This window comes from Limulus polyphemus, unplaced genomic scaffold (assembly GCF_000517525.1).
Source record: "Limulus polyphemus unplaced genomic scaffold, Limulus_polyphemus-2.1.2 Scaffold131, whole genome shotgun sequence".
Taxonomy (NCBI): domain Eukaryota; kingdom Metazoa; phylum Arthropoda; class Merostomata; order Xiphosura; family Limulidae; genus Limulus; species Limulus polyphemus.
Genome location: NW_013665741.1, coordinates 750,377 through 775,461, shown reverse-complemented (window position 1 = coordinate 775,461; position 25,085 = coordinate 750,377). Strand labels below are relative to the sequence as shown.

Here is a 25,085-nt window from a genome sequence, read left to right as displayed (position 1 = left end):
ACTATAATACATGTTATACAACGGGAGACTATAATACATGTTGGTACAACTTGAGACTATAATACATGTTAATACAATGTGAGATCATAATACATGTTAATACAATGTGAAACTATAATACATGTTATACAACGGGAGACTATAATACATGTTGGTACAACTTGAGACTATAATACATGTTAATACAATGTGAGATCATAATACATGTTAATACAATGTGAAACTATAATACATGTTATACAACGTGAGACTATAATACATGTTGGTACAACGTGAGACTATAATACATGTTAATACAATGTGAGATCATAATACATGTTAATACAATGTGAAACTATAATACATGTTATACAACGTGAGACTATAATACATGTTGATACAACGTGAGACTATAATACATGTCAATACTAGGTGAGACTATAATACATGTCAATACTAGGTGAGACTATAATACATGTTAATACAATATGAAACTATAATACATGTTATACAACGTGAGACTATAATACATGTTGATACAACGTGAGACTATAATACATGTCAATACTAGGTGAGACTATAATACATGTTAATACAATGTGAAACTATAATTTGATACAACGTGAGACTATAATACATGTTGATACAACGTGAGGCTATAATACATGTTGATACAACATGAGACTATAATACATGTTGATACAACGTGAGACTATAATACATGTTGATCCAACATGAGACTATATATATATAACATTTTATAATTATGAGACACCCGACCGAAGATGGAGATACAGAAATCCATTACGTAAAATATTATAGTTTTGTGTTCGAACAGCTAATTACGGGTTATTTCTTGAATTGAATAATGGCAGCCATGGACACTCACGTAAGTTCTCTTGTTCGTGTTTTAAAGGTAATGCAGATTATTAGAACTTGTTTGTGTTTTAAAGGTAATGCAGATTATTAGAAGCAAATCCGATTAAGCAGAAACATATTTATGGGGTAGAATATCTTAAGTTTTTAAAACATTTTTAAAACACAAAATAACTGAGTATTATTTTAAAAAAACTGCTCAAGATATATCTAACAGTTTATAAAAGTTAAAAAATTTTCTTGTTAATGGTAAGTCATTATTACAAGTAGTCTTCTATGTCTTCTGAAATGTTTCTATGACGACACTGTGAACTTAATCAGAAGATTTTGCGACAAGGCAATGCTTTTCTGAGAATTTTCGCGTCTAGAATTTTTATCAGTATCAGTAATCTATGGAGAAACTCCTCAAAGCTTTCTTTTGTTTTGTCTTAGATCATTAGATCATTTTTATAAATCCATGAAAGTTATATAATTCTACAAGAAATTGATTTAAAATGTCTGTTTTTTTTCTTTTTTTAAACATTCTTTCGTGATTCCTTTTACAAACCAATCTCAGCTCTTTGTTTTCAAAATTAATTTAAAAGCAGACTAGGAGGTAAGTAAGAATTAAAAGGCAGAAGAAATTGGTTGCTTGAAAGTAGTGGAAAAGCCGATTTTCACAACAATAAAAGGTTCAGTGTTCGCTAAAAAAATTAGTGCCAAGTTTTTAAAAACAAATATACAGCTCTAAACTTTTATTAAATTTTTGAAAGCATATTTGAAAGAGAATTACTGAAATGGAATGATAAGTTCATACTAAATGGTGAGGATGCAATTAGCATGAAAATCGTGATATGGAAGGTTAGCCGTATCAGTTTAAACAAATTATATATATATATACAAAATACATTCCTTCCAAATGACAAATGCTTAAATTTGTGCAATGATATTGACAAACTAGCTGGTGTACCCGTCCCCTGGACGGAAGTTATGTAAATATCATGATTAATGATAGGTTATTTTAAGACATGAAAAGCTGCTTCTCTTATATATAATTGTAAAAAACGCCCATAAAAATTAAATGTGAAACCGCAACTTTGCATGTGTCTCCCCATGGACCCAATAAAACTCCATATCAAATTTGATAAAGGTCCATCTACAGGGGGCGAAGTAGTGGTAAAAAAATGCAAAAAAAAACGCCCATAAAACCCGCAAAATGCAAAACTGAAAATTTTTACGTACCCCCGCATGAATCTAATGAACCTCCGTACCAATTTGGGTGAAGATCCAACCACATTCTGTGAAGTAGTTAAATGGACGTACAACAGACAATAGACAGTACTATTATATTTATATAGATTTATGAGATATTTTTTAAAGCTTTAGGTTATTAAGAATTATTACCAACATTTAATTGTCAGATAGCTAACAATATCGTAAATTTTTCACGCCTCCAACAACCCAAAAAAGTTTGGTCCCCCCCAAAAAAATCGATTACAATAATACTCAGTTTTTTTCTGTCCTGAAAATGCGCGTGCACCTTACTATCTAAATGCGCATGCACGCGCATTTCATTTCCACGGATGTAAACAAAAGGCGGAGGTAAATATACTTTATTAGACATTTTGTACAACAACGTATTTAAAGCTTATTAAATGTTTTAAAAACGGTTTAACATTAGGTCGTAGAATAACATTATATATTTATTTATTGATAGTATTAAGTACGGTAACGCTTAGTCCTAACTAAACTAAAGCAAAAAACGTGCGCAAGTTTATCTCTTTATCAAATATAGGCCGTTCTTTAAAAAAAGGCTTACCTAATGTTAGGCCTAAGACAAGTGGACTTACAGATTTCGGTGTCTGCGATTATAATTCTTTTGTATTATTCTAGAAATACTAAAAGAGTTCTGTTGTAATAATTTTAATTTGACCACAGATGTTTCTGTTGTAATAAAGATATTAATTTGACCACAAATGTTTTGTGGGTCTCTGCTAGTTATTATATATTCACGGGATATTATGGTGTACTGTTCCTGAAATCTAGATATACTACTAATTTTATATACATATTTCATTAGTATCGACCCGATTGAGGAAATAACTCAGTTATACACGTGTATTTGTAGAAGTGTTTTTTTCTTCTACTTTCTAATCAGACAAACAACTGACTTGTGGCAAGAGCAACCAAATATGTGTCTTAACATATGAAAGCTGATAAGTATCCGTAGAGTTTGGACTTAACCCATTAAAGGTCTATTCGTTTCGGATATTTGAGCAAAACATAATAAAGGGCTATAAATACTAGCCATTCCTAATTTTAAACTGATAGATTAAAGGGAGGGTAGTTAGTTAAATATATCTCTCCAAACAATTGATGTGAAGAAGGCGAAGTGGCCATTGAAATGGTAATTTTTTGCGACAACGGGACGCGAGCAATAAATCCTCAAACAAGCAAGGTAACCACTCCCGCTGTCGTGAAATACGTTTGTAACAGGAGTTAAATATATGTAAATAATGTTTTACATTCGATTTCAACAAATAATGTTTGAGAAAAGTAGGATTTGCAGCATTTGTATAATTTTTTTTTAGAGCAAGACTATTTTAGCTTATTTCTTTTTTTGTCACTTACTAAAGATTTGCCACTCAAAACCATAGTCACCCGTTGGGACAGCGGTAAGTTTACGGACTTACAACGTTAGAATCCGAGGTTCGATTCCTCGTGGTGGACATAACAAAGAGCCGAATGTGGCTTTGTTCTGAGCCAACAACAACAAACCTCAACACCATAAAATTTAATATTCGCTATAAGTCAATAGATGGCTTCCAATAAAATCAAATGAAAAATAATCCAAAACAATATCACAATTACTTGAATTCTAAATGGAGTAATTGTATACATACATATAATATAAAAACAGACAAGTCAACCAGTTAGAAAAATAAAACTGTCTTAGCTGCCAAAGATGCCAAAATGTATATTCGTGCTCCCCCGTCTTACCATTCTCACTGTTAAATACAATACGTATCAACACTATCATTTCTCTTAACAATCTTAGATACCTCAATTAGATCCCCTCAAACTTTTCTTTTTTCAAAAGAAAACAATTTCAGAGACCTTACACCACTCTCGTATGTAAACCTCTCCATTGCAGACATTACCCTTGCATCCCTTACCTGTTAACGAATCTAAATGGTTTGTATCTTATTTCACTTATTATCATAATCATGGATAAATTATTCTATCGTTAAGATACGCAAGATTTAGCCCTATGATTTACGTTTTTTCTTTACTGATATGTAATATTATTTATGAAGGACAAACATATGCTAATTTGTGTTTAGAACTTGTATGTTCATGGCTAGTGGTAATGTATTTTACATTTCAAAATCTCAACCACACAATATTCTAAATAGAATATCTCTACATAAATAGAAGTTTAAATGTTAAATGTGGCTTACTTTTTATTTTAATTTAAGGCCTGATATGGCCTGGTGGCTAGAGCTGAACTTGCAACTTGCGTTTCGCAGATTCGAATCCCGTTACTGAACATGCAAGCCCTTTGAGCCATGGGGTGTATTAGTGTGACGGTCTATCCCATTTTTTCGTTAGTAGAGAGTAGCTTAAGAATTGGCGGTGGGTGGTGTTGGTTAGCTGCTTTCCCTATAGTTTACCTTTTTCTAGGGGCGTATTAGAACAGATAGCCCTTGAGTAGCTTTGCGCGAACTTCAACAAATAAACACTAATTTCATTAAAACGTGTAGACTTAGACGATATTTCATTTGGTTTTAAAAGCATCATAGTAATGTTCTGTTAGCTACCAAATACTACAATCGATATAGCTCTTGCACTGGAATACTGAACAGTTCCGCCTTGACTTAAGATGAATTAAAGGCCATTCTCACAGTATACCATTCATTCAAATGTACCTTTCTAACCAGCTGAAGTGAAGAAACGACACCGAAAATGAATCGTTAAAAGTCAAGTAAATCGAGCCTATACCACCTTCTAAGTATCAACAAAGTATCACGTTATCGAATAATAGCCTAAATGAATGAATTAACCTATAATCGGTATCAACAACTTATCAGTATGTGGATACAGTTTGTGCTTCAAGAGAAAAAACAGTTAATGTGTTTCGTTAATGAAATTCCTTCTCTTTCAACAGATTATTGGGATCACAGCAACTTAGAAATGTCTAAATCGTAAATTTCTTTTCTAGTATTCATTAGATAATAAATAAGTTAAGAGAGAATTGGGCAAATATTTTGAATTATTGGATACGCTTTACGCACGTACAGTGTTAGTTAACATACTATAACCACTAATAATAACTGAATGATTTAATTTATAACTCATCTTCTTTCTTTTGAAAAAAAAATATTAATTTGTTGAATTTTGAGATTCACAGATCACTAACAAATATGTGGAAGAATGTAAGTTAGTGATTTATTAAAAGTTCATGGCGCGTGCAAAATTATCTTTCTGTGTATAACACAGCAATGGGCTGAAATTCTACTGTTTCTTAGGCATTAAAAAGGTTGGATTTGTTGGTGTGTTTGATTGAAAGCAATAGCCCCCGGTGGGACAGCGGTAAGTCTATGGCGTTAAAACGCTAAAATCCGAGGTTCGATTCTTGCGGTAGGCACAGCAGATAGCTCAATGTGGCGTTGCCCTAAAACAAACAATCAAATAAGTTTAAGAGCAAAGTCCCACAGTCGGCTATGCCCACTACGTCCGCTGTGGGGATCGAAACTTGAATTGTAGCGTTACAAGCCCCCAAGCTTACTACTGAACCATCGGGAAACAGGTATCAAAAAGAGATTATTTGTTTTAGAACAGTAGCAACTTAATACAGGACTATTCTCCTTTTTGTAAACAGAGCTACATCTTATTCCTAAGTGTATGTCTCAACTGTGACAGTAATTTGTTCCCAGCCTTCATTTATTTTGATGTAAGTTGTTAAACTCACTCCTAGAACTTTGGGTTTGTTCAGCTGCAGGTTTGAACCTGTTACTTTTTCAGGCTGTGCCTTAAGGATAGGCCACATAGGCGGCTGTCTAGGGCGTACTTATTTGGGGGAACTTAAAGTGCTATATTGAAGTGCAGAGCACAATAGGTCTGTTAAAAAAAGTTGAAGTTTTTGCTGTGGTGAATATATATCTTGTGGTATTTTTATGTGTGTAAAATTCCTCAGAGCTTAACGAAATAGAAATATTAGGATATTAAGGTCGGTGTTCTGTTTTTTAAACATATGTTGTAACACGTTTCAGATGTTTTTTTTAATTAATTTTATAGTATTTTATTGACATGTTAAGTGTTTTATAACAGTTATTCACCATCAGCGAAATCTGACAGCATGGTGTGTATGTGTATATATAGGTAGATATTAAATACTTTCCGAATGATATCTGAGAACATGAAGTTTAGAAACAACTCAGAAAAAATGATTTTCTTTGTTTGTTTCTTAAATTTCGCTCCAAACTACTCGCTAGCAATCCCTTATGTAGAAGCGATAGACTAGAGCTAGTAAACGTCATCCACCGCCAGTTCTTGGGCTACTCTTTACCGACGAAGAGTGGGATTGATCGTTAGGTTATAACGTCCCCGCGGCTGAAAGAGTGAGCATTTTAGGTGACGGAATTCGAACACGCGACCCGCAGAATGGGAATTGAGCGCCCTAACCACCAAGCCATTCCGGGTCTGAAAAGGAATTAGAATAGAATAAACAGATATAGTGTAGAATACAACTAAAACACTGCTATTACTGTGAAATGAATAATCGTAAGGCAGAATTTATGGTTGTTCGTTACTAGAATAATTTAAAGAGTTTTATTCGGAAGGATGTCTGTAGGTTTAGATCAGGGTGGTTTTTTCATAATGGCAAGCCTTTTCTTATGAGAAGTCTTTAGACTCAAATGAAATGACAGTAAAGTTGTTAACTGATATTACCTGTTGTTTTTACATGTGGTCGAACTGTTGACTGAGAAAGTTTACTTTGTAAAGGCCAGTTCTACTTTATGGTATTAAGTGTTCGTATACTGTAATTTTCGAATGACGTTTAGTTTTCATAACGTATGCGACCTTACAACTTCTACACGTGTTATATGAGTCATGGTCTAAGGATTGTAAGTAGCTGATCCTTATAGTAAAATATATTTCTAATCCAGAAGCTAAGTGCAGAGATTAATCTCAGTTGAATCTGGGGGGGTCGCAATTTTTATCAGAATAGAGATTTGTCTTTTAATTTATAATATTTAAGAACCCATAAAAGGTAAACAGACAATGACAGGAAATGTTGGAACAATGATTTGTTTGTTATGAGGTTTTAATTTGTTGTTAAAGAACTTACGTGTGATATTACTTAGAATGTTTGTTGGGTAGACATTTTGTTTCAAAAGGTTATGCATCAGAGTAATATCTTTATGTAGCTATGGTGATTAAGTCCCATGTGCAGTACCTTTGAATAATCATATTAACTACCAGAATCATTGTAGTACAAAGGAGTGAGTGTGTTACACTGAAATCAACTAATTATTCAACAACCACGGCGGTCCATATAAGATCGTGGTGGAAAGGAGTGTATCATTACTATATTTTTGGGGGTCGTAAGTCGTATTATGCCACTGAAAATTGATATCTTTTGGAAAGAGTATGTAACAAGCATTTCCGACGCAAAATATTCATACATTCATATCATACAGATGTGTTCAAAGGGATTTAGAATTTCCAAAACTGGAATGTCCCTTGTACTTAATGGCATTCGAAAAAAAAGAGGAAGATGGATCAACTTGAGGACTCAGGACCACACAGAAATAGAATTGCAAGAAGTCGTTTCTCAGCCGTGGTAAGCAAAGTGCGCTGTCTTGCAACAGATGATTCAGTAATATGAAGGTCCGTAGCAAAACCAGTTCACGAATCCGGAAAACAGTATGCAACATACTCAAAGGGATCTCCATCTAGAAAAGTGATATAAGTTTCTGTCACGACAATCTGTTCAGCTTTCGCATATCTCATGCAGCTGGAGAATGAAACCGGTATTCATGCTATCTCATAAGAAGATATACTAATCAAGTAGTCGGATTTCTATGCGATGAGAAACATTCGTCCTCGTACACTAGATGGCTTATGGAAAGACTGTAGGGAAGAGGGGTGTGCTTAAGACAAAACAGTCTTACAACAAAGCCTGTTGAAATTGAAACTACGCTGCAGATTCATTGTCAAGATGCATGAATGTCAGACAGAGCATGATCAGACGTAGCGACGTTAACTGTAACGACTTTGAGAGACACCGAAATTATTCTAATATAACGTATTCAATATCTGTATTTAGATAATATAATTTAATAATTAATACATTTTTGTTATGACACGTTTTTATATATCGAGATTATACTTTATATTTTGGATTATATATATATACTATGTAAATTCAGTAAAATTGCGGCAGTGTAGCCGTAATTTTACAGATATTTTTTAACATTGTTAGCTTTAAATATAAATCAATCAATATGTGATATAATTCTGGAGAGCTAGTTCTAAACCTTTCAAACGAGTAGAAACTACGTATAAAACACATGTTTCGACTTCTGGTATTGTTACAACGGTACTATGTTATAAGATACAGGATATCACGAGATAGCAAAGCCACTTCGGTCTATCTGCTGTCTCCACCGAGAGGAATAGAACCCTTGATTTTAGCGTTGTAAGTCCATAGACTTGCCGCGGTTGCACCGCGAGACGGTACTTTGTTGAGGGTTCGAAGTTTCAGTGGAGCAAATGGTATACCACTGAGTGACGCTGGGTGTGAGAAAAAGTTATGTCATGTGTGAAGTATATAGGTACAAAGAAACTTAAGGAGTCAGTGAGGTTTGAAAATTTTATAACTTACTGACCCTTTAGTTCTAAAGTGTCAAGTATTTGTGATGTAAGAGTATGTTGTGATGTAAGTTAATTTCAATGCTTTCAGAAATGATGTGAAACTTAGGAACAACAACATAAAAATTATAATATACTGAAACAACTATGTGTTATCGCTATAACTACGTACAGCGATACAACTATTTGTTAATGCTATAACTACGTACAAAGGTACAACTATTTGTTATTGCTATAACTACGTACAAAGGTACAACTATTTGTTGTTGCTATAACTACGTACAAAGTTACAACTATTTGTTATTGCTATAACTACGTACAAAGGTACAACTATTTGTTATTGCTATAACTACGTACAAAGGCACAACTATTTGTTGTTGCTATAACTACGTACAGCGATACAACTATTAAAGTAGGGATAACAAACTTCCTAAAATAGTTTTCTACTGTCATCTGTCAATTTTTTCTGTGTACGGGAAACCTGATGAGGTATTGTAATTTCTGTAACTCCAGAGATAGCTTTAGTCCTAATAGTGTGGTGTTAGATTTGTAGTAAACATATTGTAGCTCTAGAAATCATATCTCTGGTTACTGGCCTAGTTCTTGTTCCAAGTTGTATAATTTTTAATAACTAGCTTAAATCTTAACTGAAATTCTTGTATTTTGACTGACAGCGTTGAGTTTGTTTTTCCTGTCCAACTTACCAAATACTCTTGCAACTGATTTGTTTTTGCAAAAAAGGATTTTTATCTGGCCTCCCACGTTTCTTTTTAATCGATTTAAAAATCGAAACACGTGTTAGTTATCAAGAAACTCCAATTTTAATATGACTAGTTTTAAAAGAGTTTTGTACATCAAAGTTATTGGGCATGCCCGTCATGTTCTTTGCTACAATAATCTTCATATTTTCTTCAGTAATGGTGATTTTACTGTCACAATTTTATCAAAGGCGCCTACATATTTTTACTAATTTGTTTCTAAGGCAATGACTTCTGTTTACCAACTGCCACGCTCCTTACGCTTTATACCACGATTCTGTAACACGACTTTACATTTCTTCCCACATCTTTTATAGGTTCGTTTCTTTCATTTTACTATTTTTCCACTCATGATATTTTATTACTTTTTAAATCTTCCACGACATTTATCCAATACTCAAAAATATCTACATTTCTTATCGTTTTCTCAGACTCGAAGTGACATTTAAACGTTATTCTCACCATTGACAACAAATGGTATATGTATCGGTCTGTCTCTAAATTGTTGTTTTTGGAAATTAAAAGATGTCTCACAGAAGTAGAAAATAATGGTTTAATAAAAAAGTTCGAACATTCCATATTTACTTGAACGAACCTGCGCTAATTTTTGTGAGCTTTCAAAAACACGTAATCTCTTTGAAAACATTTACAATTGCTACTAAGACTATTTTTACTTTTGCTACGTAGCTTTAGACAAATATCTGAAATTTAATTAAATTCACAAATATTTTGTACTTGTTTCAAACGCTGCACGAACTCTTTATTTGTGTTTACAGACTTGTTGTTATAGTCTAATCCCTTTCATAAAGTCTCCCTAATATCTTTATATATTTGTTTTAAAGCTAGGCCTAATTTGTACTATGATGAGGAATAATCAGATAAATCATTCTTTAAACAGTGGAACATCGAACAATCTTATAAAAATAATATAAAATAACCAATAATTTGGTTTATTAAAATAAAAAAATATATTTTGAATTCTCACAAAAAAACCTACCTGTACAATATTGAGCTTTTAATACATGTTACTTAATTAATTTAGAATATATATATATATATATATTCATATATAAAAAAATGAAAAGAATGGCTTGTTCAGGTTCTCGAAAATTTTCCTCAAAATATGTTCTATATAAAATTCTACTTAGATATTGTTTTGATTATAATGCCTTTTTCGTATGTTACATATAAAAATCTCTGTATACACACACAATAAGACATACAAAAAACTCACTTTTGAAAATGTTTTCCTGAGAAAACTAAACTGTTCAGCCGCAGAAATGTATGCACGTAGAAATTTGAAGACCGGACAAACAAGCATCTTTACATGTCAATGCGAAGTACTCATTTGCTATTTTTGTACTGTAAGATTGAGTTTTGTTATTTCAGGGATTGTTCTGAAATTCCCCAAATAAAGTCTAAAATCAATTACACTTCTTAGTAGCTGCGGGAAGTAAGCAAATGTTGTATGTAATAACGGTCGAGGTAGTAAATTATATTAGTCTTGTAGTCTTAAGAGACACTAGACGTTTCTGTGGACAATAATGCCCCCTTTAGGGACTTCCAGAAATCAAATCAATCAGAGTAGAATCTTTTATTGCCTTTGTGGTTGATTCAGTCTTCGCCGAATGATAAACGTTTGCTCAATGTATATAACTAGATATAAGATGGAAGAACCATATACAGGGTGAACCACTCTCCAAGTGGTCAGTTCAACTGCTAACAAAGTGAGGCTTTTAGCAAAACTGAAATAAAGATTTTGGTTAACGTTGGCAGTCATGAATTATTAACAAAACCTTCCACATCTCAGAAAGTTATACATTCTAAAACCTACAGTATTTGTTTTATGAAAATCTATTTACCTGTCATTTTTGTTTAATATTATTAAACTGATCTACATACCTTACAGACTGAAACTTTGATACAGTTATCGAATTCTAAGCTTTATTACTTTCGTATAGAAGTATTGTTCAGATGGTGTCCCCCTCTCAAATTTAATTTTTTACTAAAATTGCGTCCTTTGTCTAACAAACAATCACAGCAAACTGAAACTGTTATTTCCCTCTACTGATATATACACACGTGTATTACATGATACAGCTTCAGTTGTCAGAGAATAGTTACATATTTTGAAAGCTACAAAGGAAATTTTAAATGAGTTCTGGAAAAACTTAAGAGAAATTGCATTTTGTGTATGCATAACGTAAAGATACGGCAGCGCCGTCTTTCATATTAATATAATTAATGAAATCAACCAATCATTTCAAACCTTAGTATTTTATGATGTATTTTTTTTTTTACTGTTTGGTTTTTGTATTGTTATTGTAAAAGGATTAAGGAATTTCACCTTGACGTTCTCTTCGTGTGTTCGCTCTTTCTTCGTAAGCGATTTACAGCCCTACATGTTCACATGTAAATGGATTGTTGGTACATTTCGCTCTAACTGGTGGAAATGTTTGCTATTTTCAGTATAACTACAGAAAGAGACTCGGAAAAGCACACTGCTATACTTGGATCGTGATTGGAATGATTTTCTAGCTCAGTGACAACGGATTCGAAACTGAAGATCAAGAAAAGAGGATTTCAGATTTAGTATCATTAAGGCGTGAAGGACACAGCTGAACTTTCGGGGAACATTTCTGACATCTTTCGAATCTAACGTTACAGCAAATGTATATGTAAATAAATAAATAAAATATATATATATGTATATATACATATGAAAAAAGTGTGTGGGGGGGGGGAATGTTTATTCCTTTATATGTATAACATATACCTGCATGAAGTGTTTTATTGATATAACACGTACAATGAATGATTAAATATGTATACGTCAGTTCGATGAATTATTGTAAAACCGCAAATTTATCAATATCTCTAAACCGTTTTATCTCTGTGCTAAAGAAAAGTGCAAATGATCAGAAAAAAATATGAGTATTACTGTTTGTTTAGGTTAGATTAATAATCACAGTGTCGTTCTTCTTGACTTGAAAATCACTAGACACATACATGAACCACTAAGTATGTATTAAACGTTCGAGTGGATCTGTGCAACGTATTAAAGAATATGACGTCACTACGAAGTGGATCTGTGTGCAGTGTCGAATATGACGTTTTCTATATTTCCAGAATACAATAACAAATTCGAAACATTGTCTTCAAACCCTAGACAATCAATATTACCGTTTCTTGTCAGCGGTGTTTACTTTGACTAACGTTTTCTTGATAAAAGAATACAGACAGTGCTGTAAACTTTCTGGACTGTGACCTAGTCGGCCTGAAGAGTTGTTATTGCTTAGCCGGCTGGGCTGTGACCTAGTCGGCCTGAAGGGTTGTATTGTTTAGCCGGCAATGGCGTACAGCAGATAAAGTTGAATAGCTAGGACAGGCCTTTCTTAACGGAACTAGTACTGGGCAAGTTAAGATCAATAAAGAGTTTTATTGTGATGTTACCCTAAAAGAAGTTAATGAATTAAACTGTTTGAAAGAAACATCAGCGCACAGCGGTATGTCTATGGACTTACAAAGCTAGAAACCGGGTTTCGATACCCGTGCTGGGCAGAGCACAGATAACCCTTTGTGTAGCTTTGTGCGTAACTACAAACAAACACAAGCATGCAATTTTACAATTTGTACATTTTCAGCTTTAACAGCAATATACATAAAATTGCACGTAAAACTAATGGAGTCTAAATTTTTAAAACTTTCTATAAGCTGAAAACTAAGTGATATTCGAAGTAAAGTTTACGAAAGTGAATCACGATACAGTGAGGTATATATTGTTATATAAGAACCACTTTATGCAAATAAATTTAAAACTCAGTCTATTAACTTTATACTCCGTGGAACAATTTTATTTTTTCTAATATGAAGTATTTATTTTTTAGTAAATTTTTGTCATGTCTTTATTGAAAAATCACAATATGTCGATTGAAACATTAATACATCTGCAAGGGCAGAAGTACGAAAATTTGACACATAAATTCCTAATCAAAATGTTTAGATATTCTAGTCCACGTAACGGTAGATAATGTATGTAAAATCGAAAAGTTGACAGCGAGGGTTCTCAACTCATGAGACAATATATTCTAATGTTGCAGTGTGAACGCCTTTTTTTCAAGCTGGCAAATCATGATTATAATTAATTCACTAATGTCTAATGACAAGTAAATTAATGCATTCTATTTTTTATAAGGAGAAACGTCAGAATAAAATATATAATGAACTATACATATTATCGGATCGATTTTTATTTTTGAACTAAGTTGGTATCTTGCTCTGATCGCAAGCTAATATTAACATATAATATATTAAGTAAAATGCAGCCTAAAATATTCATACTTATTCCTGGGACTACTGACACAAGCCCATGTGTGTGTGTGTCTGCTCATAACTTGTGAATAACTGGACCGATTGTAACTAAACCTGACATGTATCCTTAGGCACATAAAGAAGTCAGGATTCGAATCTGTCTCCTCTCCTCCGTGTCTTCTCTGTGCGTTGTGTCTTTTTATGTCTGATGAACCGCTAAACCGATTGTCCCAATCCTGGCATATATCTCTAGGGCATTGAACGGGTGCGTCAGCTAGTTTTACTTTATAATAAAAAACACCAGTGTATTATAATTTTTTGTTTATTGCTACAGTCAACTCTTTCTATGTTTTCAAACAAAAATATAAGATGGTTAACGTTTCTTCGTATAGGATTAATAGAAAAAATAGTATCCCATCCGGTGGCTCAGCAATAGCCTTGAGAGCTAATAACGCTGAAATTCGAGTTTCATCCCTGTGCTGAGCAAAACAGTACAGAATGCCTGTTGTGTAGTTTTGCGCTTAAACAAAACAAATAAGTAAATAAGTACGAAGGTTTGTCTGCACATATGTTTGCTAAGCCTTCTAATTGTTTCAAAGTGAAAAAAAACAACAAAAAAACTGTTTTTTTAGTAGTTCAGCTGAAAAATAATTAATGGGTTTTATTGGACGATCTGGGTAATATATCATCTAAGTTCACGGATATTTGTTATTTTTATGATACTGTTTTTCTTAATACACTGTACGGACTAGTAAGTTATATCCACTATTATTTTTTCGGACATTCAGGAATGTCCAAAAAGCGCTATTTATTTATGATGAAATCGTTATTTACCCAAGCGGCGAGAACTTCGACTACCAACAAAAAGAAACGCTCAGCATTCTCGAGGAAGCTTCATTAAGAGTATTGCGGGAGATGTGAAAGGTGTACACAGGCAGAGCAGTCACGAACGATTGTTTTCCTCAGGCACACTGTAGACCGGGGGAGTCGTACTTGGATTCGATTTCTCACTCCAAATTTTCCAGGCCATTGAAGCCTACAGTGTAGATACGCCGCCATATTTTATTAAACCTTTTGTAAATAACTGAAGAAAAAGTTTAGTGAGTGGCTGTTTTTAAAGCAGTTTACAAACTGAATACTTGTTTAAACGTCTTCAAATTTTTACATCCATTTCCCACGCATATGCAGTCAGTTTGGACACGTATATAGGTTTATTGTTATTTTTTGTGTTCAAACAAAAATATTTCAAACAGGAAAAAAAAAAAATCAAAATCGCGATGGTTTAGTGTTTCAATTTTCTATTTGATGTATCTATGAACACTGACGTGCTCTTCAAACAGTACGGTTTATTAGGCTTGTATATGTGAGAATTACATTATAACAAAAAACAACGTGTTTGTTATAGCGCAAAACTACACAGCGGGCTACCTGCGATCTGTCTACATCGAGGAGTAGACCTTCGGGTTTTATCGTTACAAGTCCGTAAGCTTACCACTGATCCGCCGGGAACAAAACATTGTTCACTAGTCTTAATTTCTCCCTCAATAAAGTAACGTAAATAATTAATATAATAAATAATAGAGTTTAATGTTATTAGAATACGAAACGATGAGGATTTCGATTATGTAATTAACCCTTTGTGTTCGGCTAGACCTGGCATGGTTTGGTGGTTCGGACGTTCGATTCGTAATCTGCTGATTTCGGGTTCGAATCCCGTCGCCATGATGGCGTTATAATAATAGTAGTAAATCCCAGTATTCGATTAGAATAACTCAGGAGTAGGCGGTGGATGGTGTTGAAATTCCTTCTAGTCTATCACTTCTAAAGTAGGGGTGACTAGTGAAGATAACCTTTGTAAAGCTTTGCGCGAAATTCAACAAACGAACCAAAGAATCGTTCAGTTTTAATTAAAAGATTATATACGTGAGATAAAAAGCTAGAAGCCGTGTGTTTCTCCACTTTGGAAGAAAATATACTCTTCCGTTCAATCTTAGCTTGTTGGTTTTTGGTTTGTTATGAATTTCGCGCAAAGCTATACGAGGGCTATCTGCGTTAGCTGTTCCTAATTTAGCAGTGTAAGACTATAGGGAAGGCAGCTAATCATCACCACTTACCGCCAACTCTTGGGCTACTCTTTTACCAACGAATAGTGGGATTGACCGTCACATTATAACGCCCCCTCGGCTGAAAGGGCGAACATGTTTGGTGTGACGGGGATTCGAACCCGCGACCCGCAGATTGGGAGTCGAGCGCCCTAACCACCTGGCCATGCCAGGGCCTTTAGCTAGAGTATCTTACATGTTGATTGGTCGGATGATTTTGTGATTTAGATACTAAGTACTTTGCACCGTTTTTTCAATTAATAATTATTTCAAAGTATTAGAATATCCATGTTTTCCATTTTAATGTGTTTTATTTACTAGACTCATTTTGAAACATTACACAGGCCTGCGAATTTAAAACATCATAACAGTTGTTTTGGTTTTAATAACGGATCTTCCATAATTCAGCTACGCAAATTTCGAAAATAATATACATTTTTTTCTATCACGTAAGGAATTTTACAAATCAGGAAGTAGTAAAAACTCTTACTTAGATCAAATTATTGTTTCGTTTACCACAATGAACATTTTTTTTTATTATTATGTTTGGGTTCTAGAACGATCGATAAGACTCTCACGTCGCGATTGATCAAGAGAAATCTATAGTCAGTAGTTGTCAACATTTTAAGCATAACAAAATGTGACCCGATTTCATTGAAAATGATTCGTTTATGTAAAAGTACATTTGACGTTTTGTTAAACATCTGTACGTGATGGGAAAAAATGGATATTATTTTCGGATTCAGCGTACAGAAATTACTGTAGAACATGTAAAAAGACAATAAAACCGTCGCAGGCCTGTGTTATTATATCTACGTACAACTACTGGCTATACTCTGGTTATGACATAAGAAGTGAGCTGTTATCACTATCATTTCTATTTAATGAAGCATTATTTAGTGTATTTCTTGATCCATATGACAAAATGATTTATTTACGGACATGACGAATGGTTAAGTTTTACATAGTGATTATAAAGAGCTGTAATTATAATGTAAAATTAAACCAGGAGATTAACTGTAAGCCAGATCTTCGTGAGTAAAAAATTGGGTTGATTAAACAAATGAAGTCTATAAATTAATGCAGTTTCGACGCGGAAGGCATTTCTAGACGACTTTGATTTTTTTCAAAAATCACAATCCCTCCTACTACTAGGCATGCCCCCCAAGTGGCACAGCGGTATGTCTGCGAATTTACAAAGCTAGAAACCAGGTTTTGATACCCGTGGTGGGCAGAGCACAGATAGTCCATTGTGTAGCTTTGTGCTTAATTACAAAACAAACAAACAAACAATTAGGCATTTATTTAGTTTATTTCAATTAAATCAATCAAGCCACTAAAATAATTCCGTGTTCGTGTCGCATGAAAAATAAGAAATATTCGACATTTTGTATTCTAACATTCGTTTCGGTGTGTTTATTTTGTTGTTGTATTACGTTTCACTGGATTCAAAAGAGTTATTCTGACTTTTGAGCATCAGTATTTCCTATACAGTTTGTACTCAAATGTCAAACCTAGTGATATCATGATAATATTACGAGTAAGAAACGGCTTTCGGTTTTCAAAAATATCTTTCACTGTAGTGAAACAAATCGCTGTTCTATTTCACTGTATCGTATGAAAGAAGGGAAAGATCCGGTTGCTAGGTCAGAAGAATAAAACTTTTAGAATAAGGCCAATTCAGTCACTGAAAGGATATAGTAGTACCTCGCCTTTCACGATCTTTTATTTAATCATTACAGGGTATAGATGCTGAGATAAGAGACAGACACATATAAATTTGGAATGTGCCCTATTTGTTACGTTTTTAAAACAACTTCTTGTAAAACAGGGCAGTTAATCACACTTAAATCCTAACACACTTAAAAGTTTGAAAGATATATCACTTTGTTTTAAACTGTTATTTTTTTGGAAGAAATTGAAAATATTTCAATTTAAACCTTTATGGTAGATCTACTTGATATTGTCTTCAACAAAAAACACTGAGAATCCTTACATAATATAAAAATGAAAGGATAAAGATGGGTTAATAGCATTTTATATAAACGACTTTTATATATGAATATAGTGGTATGTCGCCGCAGGTGCGAGTTGTGGCACCATGGGTAAAATGTTTAACACCTGTATGTCTGGTTCACGTAATTTTCGATCATTTGACAGTGAAATGCCATTACGATAGATTTATAGTTGCAGATAAACTTCATAGGCTTTCAAATGAAGGATATTCGAATAGTGACATCATTAAATGATGTAGAGTCAAGGAACGCAACACTCTGAAAAAGGGAGTTTCAGAGCTTTCCATTGACACTGGAAATCTTCTACAGCAGAGGGTTTAAAACACAAACAGTTTCCAAACTATACCTCAAGGCCAATCAGGAACAACGCCTTCACACGCAAAGTGAAGTCTGTGGTTAGGAAAGAGAACTCTTTGACCCCTCTTAAAAATGACTGCGATGAAGCTGGAAATTTATCGTGGTACCGTTAATAATATAATAGAAAAAGGGCTGAAATTGATGAAGGCTCACAAACGTTGAAATATACCTCGAAATTAACAACTGTTTTCACAACAAAAGATGGCCAAAGAAACTGGAATCATAGCAACTCCGTTCAACCAGTCTGTGGACTTACAACGCTAGAAACCAGGTTTTGATACCCGTGGTGGGAAGAGCACAGATAGCCCATTGTGCAGTTTGTGCTTAACTACAAACAAACCGGGCCAAACCTTGCCCTTAAAGAAAGAATAAAGTAGGCCTAACACATAAACACCTGTTGCTAGCTTCAAGTATTGTCTTAGATTTAATGTTTGTCGAACACCAAAAGACTAACTTGCTTGTCCTTTGAAATAGCCAATAAAAATTACAATGTCAGCCAATGCGTAGTCATGGCGATCATATTGAGGATGATCACGATGAGGGAAGTAGTTACGAGGGTGGTAGGGGAACTGACATATCATTGTTATGAAGTGCATTTAACCTTACTGATATATAATACCGTAGGCCATACGTATTCTATATATATATGTGTGTGCGTGTGTTGAAAAAATGGAAAGAAAAAAAATCAATGTTTGCAAAAATTATATTCATGTTTTCAAAACTAACAAGTTTTGGTCGATAAGTCACTGTAGTCTTCCGTTCGTGAGCTGTGATCAACCAGATGTACGTCACTAAGAAGACTTATGACGTAAATCAGATATGTAATTATTCTTAAAATCTGGACTTGCCACATGGCATAAGACTACAACTTCACTTGTAATGTTTCTGTAAACATCTTTCGGTGCCTTCACCTTCCCTCAGCATTTGATCTTAACCATCACCATATAAACCTCCTCGCTCCGAGTTGATTACCATATCGCTAGTATTTCCTAGTATCAAAGCTGTAGGTAAACTGTCATATGAATATGTCAGGCAGGTTATTATACCCATTTCATTTGTAATTAACAATGACTTAACGTTCTGCCTTGATTAATAACACTCATTATTTTTACCTTGTAGTAGCATATATTAACAGCTTGACATGAAACACAAGAAACTAATTTGGAAAAAAATAACTCCAAACAAAATAAAAATTCGTCCAGAACAGAATTAAAACTTCATCATTTTGTATCACTTTATTGCATGAAATTCGATAATCGAACACGCACACATGTAAAGTGTTGAAGCGCTTTTTTGTACACGGTTTCGCTGGAAATATGTCAAAAACTTACTACTATAAATGTCCTCAATTCACGAGTTGGATGTTTCGACATATGCTTGTTCTAGTTTTATTACGATTCTGACAACAACAAAAAGTGAAGCTACCTCATTAAAATCTCAAGCTGGGTTGGACATGCAGAAATCAGCAGTTACAATCCACCGAAGCAAGAAAGTACAGAATATAAATCTTTACGGGTTGTGACCAGAAACGCGTACAATAAGAGTGTTTTAATGTGGTCTGTAAGAAGACACTGCCGAAGGTAACATTCGCTCAGGAATAAATCTGGCTTTTGCAAAAAATAACTTCAATTTCCATTGATGAAATCTGACATGGAGCGATAAACTTCATCGAAATGAGCGAAATACTTTTCATTTGCTACAAAGTGGCGAAGAAGTTGCTAAAAAATCATACTATTAAAATATCTGAGTTCCATTGTGGTATCGTAACTTACCATAAACTATATTCACATACGCGCAGGTGTTCCTAAGAAAAATATACTTAATTAAATCATATACCAAAAACAGTGTAAGCCGAAAGATTCTGCTAAACAAAATTAAACGGTCTCTACTCGCAGTAATAATAAAGAAACTCAAAAACTTTGTACTTCAAAGTACGGGACAATGGTGTACATAACTGATTTTAACATGAGGATACTCAACGACTTCTAGAAAGAAATATTCTAATAGCATCTTTCTCATACTTCATTAACAACTAAAGACGTAAAGAACTGTTTGTTTTTGAATTTCGCGCAAAGCTACACGGGGGCTATCTGCGCGAGCCGTCCCTAATTTAGCAGTGTAAGACAAGAGGGAAGGCAGCTAATCATCACCACCCACCGCCAACTCTTGGGTTACTCTTTTACCAACGAATAGTGGGTTTGACCGTCACATTATAACGTCCCCACGGCTGAAAGGGCGAGCGTGTTTGGTGGGACGGGGGATTCGAATCCCCGACCCACAGATTGCGAGTCGAGTGCTCTAACCATCTGGCCATGCCGGGCCGTAAAGAAGTGATATGATCAGTGACTAAAAGTCATGACCAAAGTTAGTGTACAAGTAATATTTTATTGAAATACACAAAAAACAATGAAATATTTAACATCAAATTCATATATTTCGGGTCAACAAAAAGAAAATGGCAGGCGTTTATATTTTGTTGTTTGTTTGTAGTTAAGCATAAAGCTACACAATGGGCTATCTGTACCGTGTCCACCACGAGTACCGAAACCCGGTTTTTACATTCTATCTGGAGATAATCTGTTTGTACAAAGAAAAAAAAGGATCTGCATATCCAAATAAGATTATTATAAAAAAAGTAATTTTAGCATGTTTATCGCCTTAAGAGCATTTTATTACCTTCGCGACTGAAAGTGGATGGAAGTTATGTTTTCACCCCTCTGTTTGTGTGTTTGTCAGCAAGATTTCTCTCGAAAGGCTGAATGGACTTGGACGAAAGTTGGTATATATTTGGACTATGATCCAAATTTGAAATGATTAGTTTTTGGAGGGCCAAGGTCACAGCAAGGTCACGAAAAAAAACCCTATCTGTTAACATGGAGACAGATTTCTCACACCATGTTTGCTCTATAACTCAGTTACAAATGATCGGAATCTGATGAAACTTGATGGGCTTATGTAGAATATTATTCCTCATTGTCCTGCCAAACATGGTTCGCGTCAATTGATAACGACGGACATACTGACACATTATCGTATTTTTCGACAGCCGAATATGATAAATTCTGCGTGGCAGAGGTATGCGCTTTACAGAGTGTCCCTCTGATTTATAATATGTTTCTGTTGCAAAATTTTGACGTTTTAAAATTATTTCTGGAAAAAACCCGAAAAGAAATGGGATCTACTATTGAAAAAACTAAAAAAAAAGCAGAAATACATACAAACCATACATACCACAATACAAATCAATGTTTTCAGTGTTTCAAGTAGATACAAACAGAAAACATCTTTATACAGTCTTCATGATAAAGTAACTAAACAATACAAGTTGAGAAAGGGTTGAAATAGGGGCTCAGAGGTCAAGAAACCTATGCGAGCATAATGATGCAAAAATTATATTGTATTGTAAATGCAATATAATAGGTGAATTTGGAATATTTAAAGAGCGTTTTCAGTTATATTGTTTTGTTCATAATACAAGTTCTATAAGGATATGCTTAGGGTCATAAAGGTCACTCTGAACTATCAATTTCTTACTATGTTTGTATTTTCTATTTTTATTTTTTATATTAATCAACAAACAAAAACAAATAACTGTTTACAAAAGTTATATACTGTTCTTTATAATTATCTTATCTTTGAAATAACCTTTCCTTTTCTTACGCAAAAGATGTAATCAAAAACATAGTGTAATGAACGTAATAAAAGAATATTTTCATGTACTTTTAAAATATTTTTTTTCCAGAAATAATACTCTAAGTAAAAATATGCAAATAAAATCATAATCTACATAAAAATTCTCAAACATGATAAAATGACTTTTTTATAATAATCCCACTTTCATAGTCAAAACATTTTTTTGTAAACAAAAACATATAATCTGGAGAAGATGTAAACAATCGCCATTTTGTTTCTGTTGACTTCGTAATAAAAACTAGAGGGGCATATCTGCGCTACGCAGCGTTGATCATATTCGGCTCCCAAAACATACGAAAATGTGACCTTATGTCCGTCGTTACCAACGGACACGGACCATTTCTGCAGGTCAATGAGGAATAATATTCTACACATATCCACTAAGTTCAATCAAAATCCGATTATTTTTGACTGAATTATAGTGTGAAAAATTTGTCTTCATGTTAACAGATAGATATTTTTTGGATTTTCCTGACCTTAACCTTTGACTTTGACCCTCAAAAAACTAATCAATTCTAAGTTGGATCATAGTCCAAATGTATTCCAACTTTCGTCAATATCCATTCAGCTGTTTTTGATAAATCTTGCTGACAAACACACAAACACATGTAGAGGGGAAAACAAAATTTCCGTTCATCTTCGATGACGGAAGTAAAAAAAAAAAGATAGCTTTTTTTTATGCATTTCAATGAGATGCTACTTGAATGCTAAGTCCAATATTGAATTTTGGTCACTGATCTTGGCAGTTCTCCTTAACAAAATTACGTTGCAACACCAAATAAACATTTCACCAAACTCTGTTCCTAAAGTTTGTTCAGAGAAAACATCATAACAACTGATTTAATTAAAATAAAGAAAAAACTTTATTACACAAAAAAATATTCAATTCGGCAGGCGAATTCAATATAAGGCTAAATTTTATTGAATTTTCAGCCACAAGTGTGAAACGTTGACATTAGTAAGGATTTTATTATTCTCCTACGCAGGAAGATGCCTATGATGCTTCTCTTCCCTTCTAGATTTTCCTTTTCTTTCTACACTTTACATACTCTTCCCTTTTGTCTATATTGATATATATAGTAGCCGTAGGTGTATTCTAAACGCATTAAAATGTAAACACATTCCTATTGATTAACGTAACATGGCAACGAAGCCATACCAGCAGTTGTGATCTGTAATTTCGGGTGATATCAGACCAGTTAATATCATGAGAGATTGAATAATGTTTTTTTTTGGGTGGGGAGGGGGCGGGAGGGAAGAAAATTGACATGGTATAATTTCCGATTTCACAATTTTATTCCCTAAATGTGTTTGAGGCTGTCAAACATTAAAGTCATTCCAATCATCAATTTAATTTTTGTTCAGATTAAAAAAATTATATAAACAAAGTCTTGGGGCTGCTTTAATATGAGGTAGCTTAAAAAAATCTTATTGGATTGGTCAACACAAATTTGAAGAAACAAAATCAGTGATTACTAATTATTTTATCTTTGAAACATCTCTCTTATTTTTCTCCATAATAGATGTAAGTAAAAACCACAGTGTTTTCTTATTAATAAAGCAGGCATAGTGTAATGTGCATAATAAAAGCACATTTTGGTGAGACAGCAAATGCGTTACAGTACTTAGATAAAATACGATATTAAAGTGTAACAAATTATGCTGTATTTTATGACAAAAAAAGCCTATTTTATTATTGAGTTGATGGCGTTTTATCACATGCAATAAAAAGAGATTACAACTATGATAAGTTAACAAAAGAATAATCTTGTATACTACAAAATAATTACGTACAAATGACTTAATTAGTTTTGGATAATAACAACACATGCTCTAATTTCCTTCAATTGTTAACGCCGCGTTACTTTTTATTTTCCTGTTAATGCACAGTTGGCAGCTTGCCAATTGTTTCCTGAACGGTGGCTTCACACAGAAATATATATTGTTGTCAGAATAATAAATATAAACAGTTTACAATAATCATTTAATAACGCAGTAAGGATATGAAGAAATATACTCGATGCTTATTCACCTGGTTGGAAAATTGAACCAAGCAGTGTTTAATTACCAAAACAATTGGTAAATATTGCCTTGTAAAAGCAAGATAAAATTCAAATGATTATAATATTCCACGAAAGACGGCATTTTCGTCCATATAGCACACGCTATCGTCTGTAGCTGTAGTGGAAGTCTACATGAAATTCGTGCCTCCAAAAGTTAACTCGAAATAGTTTTTGTGATACGTTAGGATATCTGATCGCATTATGTATATGCCAAAAATGTTGTGTTGCAAAACTTATGACAGAAAAGCCTTGTTTATTACTAAGTTGATACTATTTTATGGCACGTAATAAATAAAGCTTACGACAGTGATATGTTAACAATAGAATATGTTATAAAAATTTGCAGATTGGATTTTTTTATAGCTGTTATCTGTTATTACAAAAAAAAAAGTCGAACTCAACTTGCAAATTTCAAACATTGGTTTATACGCTACAATAAAATAGCAAATCAAAAGACCCGTACAAACTATTCGAATGGTTTAGTTCCTTAGATTCCTAGTAAGTGTAATGTGGTTCTAAGTATTAAGTTTTCTCCTAAACCTAGTTTTGAAAATCTCAAATACAAATGTGTTCTTTCATACCCAATGTCACTGTAATGGTGTAGTATTTGTTACTGTTTGAAAGAACTGTTTAATAGTATTTTGAGGACATATCTACTTAATATACTAACCTTTGCATCTATAATAATTATCAATCTTATATCTAAATATAAGCATCCTCAGTAATAACTGGTTATGTTTTCGTAATTTCACATGCTAGATTTTGTTTGTTTAATTTTTACAGCAAAACTACACAATGGGCGCTCTGCGCTCTGTCCAACGAGTGGACTCGAACCCCGGATTTTTGTGTTATAAGTCCGTAAACTCACTGGAGGACTAAATATAAGCATCCTCAGTAATAACTGGTTATGTTTTCGTAATTTCACATGCTAGATTTTGTTTGTTTAATTTTTACAGCAAAACTACACAATGGGCGCTCTGCGCTCTGTCCAACGAGTGGACTCGAACCCCGGATTTTTGTGTTATAAGTCCGTAAACTCACTGGAGGACTAAATGTAAGAACTAATGATTTATT

The 25,085-nt window shown here is 33.6% G+C and overlaps 1 protein-coding gene across 1 annotated transcript in view; it reads right to left on the bottom strand.

The window, feature by feature from the left end:
- The window catches only part of LOC106473548 (glutamate-gated chloride channel-like), a 163,749-nt gene that overhangs the window by 15,156 nt on the left and 123,508 nt on the right, over positions 1-25,085 (bottom strand). The window contains exon 4 of the mRNA XM_022403080.1: positions 4,773-4,775. Coding sequence (XP_022258788.1) covers positions 4,773-4,775 — 3 coding nt within the window. The remainder of the gene's footprint in view (positions 1-4,772; positions 4,776-25,085) is intronic.